General features: G+C 27.5%; 1 protein-coding gene across 1 annotated transcript; it reads right to left on the bottom strand.

Annotated features, from left to right (window-relative positions):
- Positions 1–1873: 1873 nt before the first annotated feature.
- LOC107952632 (uncharacterized) lies at positions 1874–2640 on the bottom strand. Its single transcript, XM_016887827.2, has 3 exons — positions 2393–2640; positions 2260–2322; positions 1874–2195 (listed from the first exon to the last, which is right to left on the bottom strand). Exons 1-3 carry the CDS (start codon positions 2462–2464, stop codon positions 2010–2012), a joined length of 321 nt encoding a protein of 106 aa, XP_016743316.2. The 5' UTR covers positions 2465–2640; the 3' UTR covers positions 1874–2009.
- Positions 2641–3912: the final 1272 nt, after the last annotated feature.

Raw genomic sequence — 3912 nt, 5'->3', positions numbered from 1 at the left:
ATTTTATTCAATTTAGTCCCCAAAACTGAAACTATTATAATTTTCATATTTAAGCCCCGTTTTCATTCCCATTTCAATTTCATCCCTGTACAACCCTCTAAATTCAATAATTACAAAAATTTCATGTCAATTTCAAAATATTTTCATTTTAGTCCCTAAACTCAAAACTAACAAATTTCACTTTACAAATTAGTCCTATTACATTTCTAAGCTTCAAATCCTAACATTAAACATAAAAAAACCGTAAATGAAAACATTTTAAAACTTTAACAGTTTTGAAAATGGAGGCACGATTTAGCTAAATCAAGTTACAACAATATCAAAACCATAAAATTTACAAAAAAAAATGGGCAAAGGGCGAAATGTTTAAAGAATTTGGAGCTTTTCTTTCAATGGTGATATTTCGTGGTGAATGGTTCAAGGGAGAAGATGACAACCTTTTCCTTAGTTTATTCTTATTATTTTAACCTTTAATAATATTTTATTTAAATTTTAATAATGTATTTCACCAAAATTGCACATCTTATGTTAAAGGCGGTCAATTTGTCATTTTAACCCTTGCAATATCACCATAAAAACCTTTTTAACTAATAAAACCAATAGTAGTTAATTTTTATGGTTTTTGGTATTTAGTCCTTATACCTTAATTAGTCACTAATTAAGTAAAATTACTTATCCAAACTTCAATTCACCTATAAAAAAACTCCATAAATATTTAATAAAAATATTTACAAACTCTAGAAATGAGGTCCCGATATCTCATTTTCCAAAATCACTAACTTTAGAGTTGAACCATTTATACTTTTAATAACTGTTCGATTGATAAAATTCATCAAATCAAAATTCAATACAATACTATAATAGACTAATAAATACTAATTAATAATATTTAATGACTCAATCATCGTAATACGAGATTTTGAAACTGCAGTTTTTGGTATCACTGAAAAACAAACTGTTACAATATGGACATTTTTTATATGTTAAATTTGTTGGTATAACTTTGAAAATATATCTAACATGTTTGGAGTATTTTGAGGCATGTTTGCATTACTCAAAGAACTCACTTTTTTGCATTTTCTACAGGTATGTTCAAGATAGGATGAACATGTCTCGAGATAGGACAAACATTTTAGGGTTTGTTTCGAGAAATAAGTCCTATATCTCCAGACATTCAAAGTTAATAGTCAAATTTAACTTTACGTGAGACAAGTCTCGAGGCATGTTACTATGTACCAATAATTGGCCAAGAATTGAGATTTGACTCGCAAATTTTGAAATGTAGGCCTTATATTAGTGATTAAGGCCTTTTTAAGGTCGATTTTTGTTTGTATTGATTCACTAATGGTTGAAAAGATTATTTGCTTGTTTATAACTGGTGTTTAAACATCAATTGTTGTTTGTCTAGGTAACTTGATGACAATATGGTGATCGAACTTCTAGATCGGGTAAAAGGTCCGGAGAGATCCCATTGCTTTTCTAGTATAGTTAGGGGACACTTCATGTTTTCAATTTATGGTTTTGCCATACGGAGGGTTTTCCAGGTAACTCCACATATTGGTAATTATAAAGCATCAATGTAGAATTCCACGCACCCACTTTCTCCTATAAACCTAATTTAAAAAATTTCATATTTGGGGTTGTTAGCAAATAAAATTTAAAAATTTTATTATAAATTTTTGAAAGTTTTAGAGTTTTTTTTATGTTCTCCTTAAAATTTTATTTTAGAATTTCTTTAAAAATTTTAAAACATAATTTAAATTTTATTATGAGCAAACTTTTATTAAAAATCCTAAAAACACATAATTAGTAAAAGAATGATTGTTTGATAATTTTCTCCCAAAATATTATAATAGGGATATAAAAATCTATGTTAAGAGTCCAAATATAACAGGCCCGAGACCTGTATTGTTTTATTACTAATTAACCCCAGAATGAGAAACAATAGTAGTATATTTACAAAGGGAATAGAGATAAAAGAAAAAAAAAAAGAAAAAAGAAAGAAAGCATTAACAGGCTCCTTCCTTAACACTAAAGTCGGGATCTGGAGATTCAATGTTGTTAATTTTGCATGAACATTGACAAGGTCTTTCCACAATGTTTTGAACTCCAACTTCTTTTTCTTCATCATCTGTCAATGTCAGCTCAGTCACCACTTCCTTTATTTCACCACCTGAAGTCATCAATCCAATTCCCTGCAAAGCCATATATATTAATAATTTCACAAATTAATAACTTGGTTTAGTTCAACAAACGAACCTCAATGAAACTGGCTGAAGCTTCCTTTGGGTCCATCTTCTGAGCTACATCTGCAGCCATTCCCTACACAAGCAAAAATGGGAATTTTATTATTAGGTGTGAGAAAAATGTAAATATATATAGAGAGACATACCCTAGCATGGTTGAGTTGGCCTTGATTCAAAGTTCTAGGCTCCATTTCAATGGAACAACAAACATTAGCCATAGAAAACAGTACAGCAACAGCAACCCAATTCTATTGATTTTCAACTCATAAATAGAATAGCTGCCCATTAATTTCCTACAACTTGCAAACTGGCTACAATTCTTTCACTCCATCTTCATGCCAAAATAGTTTACCTATAAATAGTTACCAAAACTGAATCATCATCACAAATTTTCTTTTTTAGTCACGGATATTGTTGAGTAAGATTTTAATGAAAGGAGAGTGGAAATTAAAGGGTCATTCAAATCCCGTGGCTCTCTTTTGAGTAAAATTAGTCACGGGGCTAACCCTTTTCCATTACAGGATTTAATTATGACCACTGAAACTAAAAAAGTTAAAATGCTATATGTATACATCTCTTGACTATTGGTTAGCAATGTAAATAAGATATGACATCAATATTCATTAATTATCATGATTTTATCTTTCACTATGACCTCTAAATGGTTACAACAAACGTTATCAATCCATTTTGTTTTAATATTGGTATCACTTTATCCTTATTTTTATATCTTTTTCATATATTTATACTTTGTTTTATAGTTTCTTATTAATAGCAAATATATCTTATTAAATAAATATAAATATTAAAATTTTTAATTACAATTATAAAAGAATAAAAATATTAAACATTAACTTGGAATATCAAAATTTTATATCGTAGATATTCAACAAAACAAACAGCAACATATTGAAATGATAGAAACCCATAAAAAGTTGAGCTGGAACGAAATATATGGTTTATAATTTTGGTCTATAATCAAATTTGAGTGTATTGATTGGTGCCGTTGATATTGGAATGAAGTTACAACAAATAATTATAATAATAATAATTTATGATTGAGTTTGTCTCCTTATTAATTGGGTTTCAATTTAGTTGTGAAATTATTAAAAATTTATTTTTTTCATCAAATAAATAACAAGAATCTTATTATAAGTTTTGATTATATCACATTTTTTTGATACAATGCCTAGAATTACCCATAGCCAGAGGATAATGTACTTTAGCGCACTTAAACCCACATCCTTCTTCATTAGCAACAATGCCCGTACTAATCGAGCTATGACTCAATTGGCATTTTAATAATATTTAAACATTATTAAAACAATATTTGTTATGTTCTTAAAAATGATTTTTTAATAAATTTTCTCCCCAAATTGTGTTAACTTATAACACTAAACTTATTAAATAATTTTATTTAATATATATTAAAAATAAATTGAAATTTTCTCTTTTAAAAATACCCTTATTTCAGTTACTGTTGTTCATGGACGAGATATTCAATAACTTTAAAAAGTTAGATTTTGTCACACACAATGTAAGTAAAATTAGTCAATAACTTTAAAAAGTTAGATTTTGTCACGCAAAAATTATTTTTATAATAAATATATTTAATAATTGAATCGAAGATAGAGTGATATTTCTTTTGAATTCACGATCAAGTATA

The sequence above is a fragment of the Gossypium hirsutum genome, chromosome A02 (genome assembly GCF_007990345.1).
Source record: "Gossypium hirsutum isolate 1008001.06 chromosome A02, Gossypium_hirsutum_v2.1, whole genome shotgun sequence".
Classification (NCBI taxonomy): domain Eukaryota; kingdom Viridiplantae; phylum Streptophyta; class Magnoliopsida; order Malvales; family Malvaceae; genus Gossypium; species Gossypium hirsutum.
Note: the sequence above shows the minus strand (reverse complement) of the source record. Positions and strands in the feature narration are given on the sequence as shown.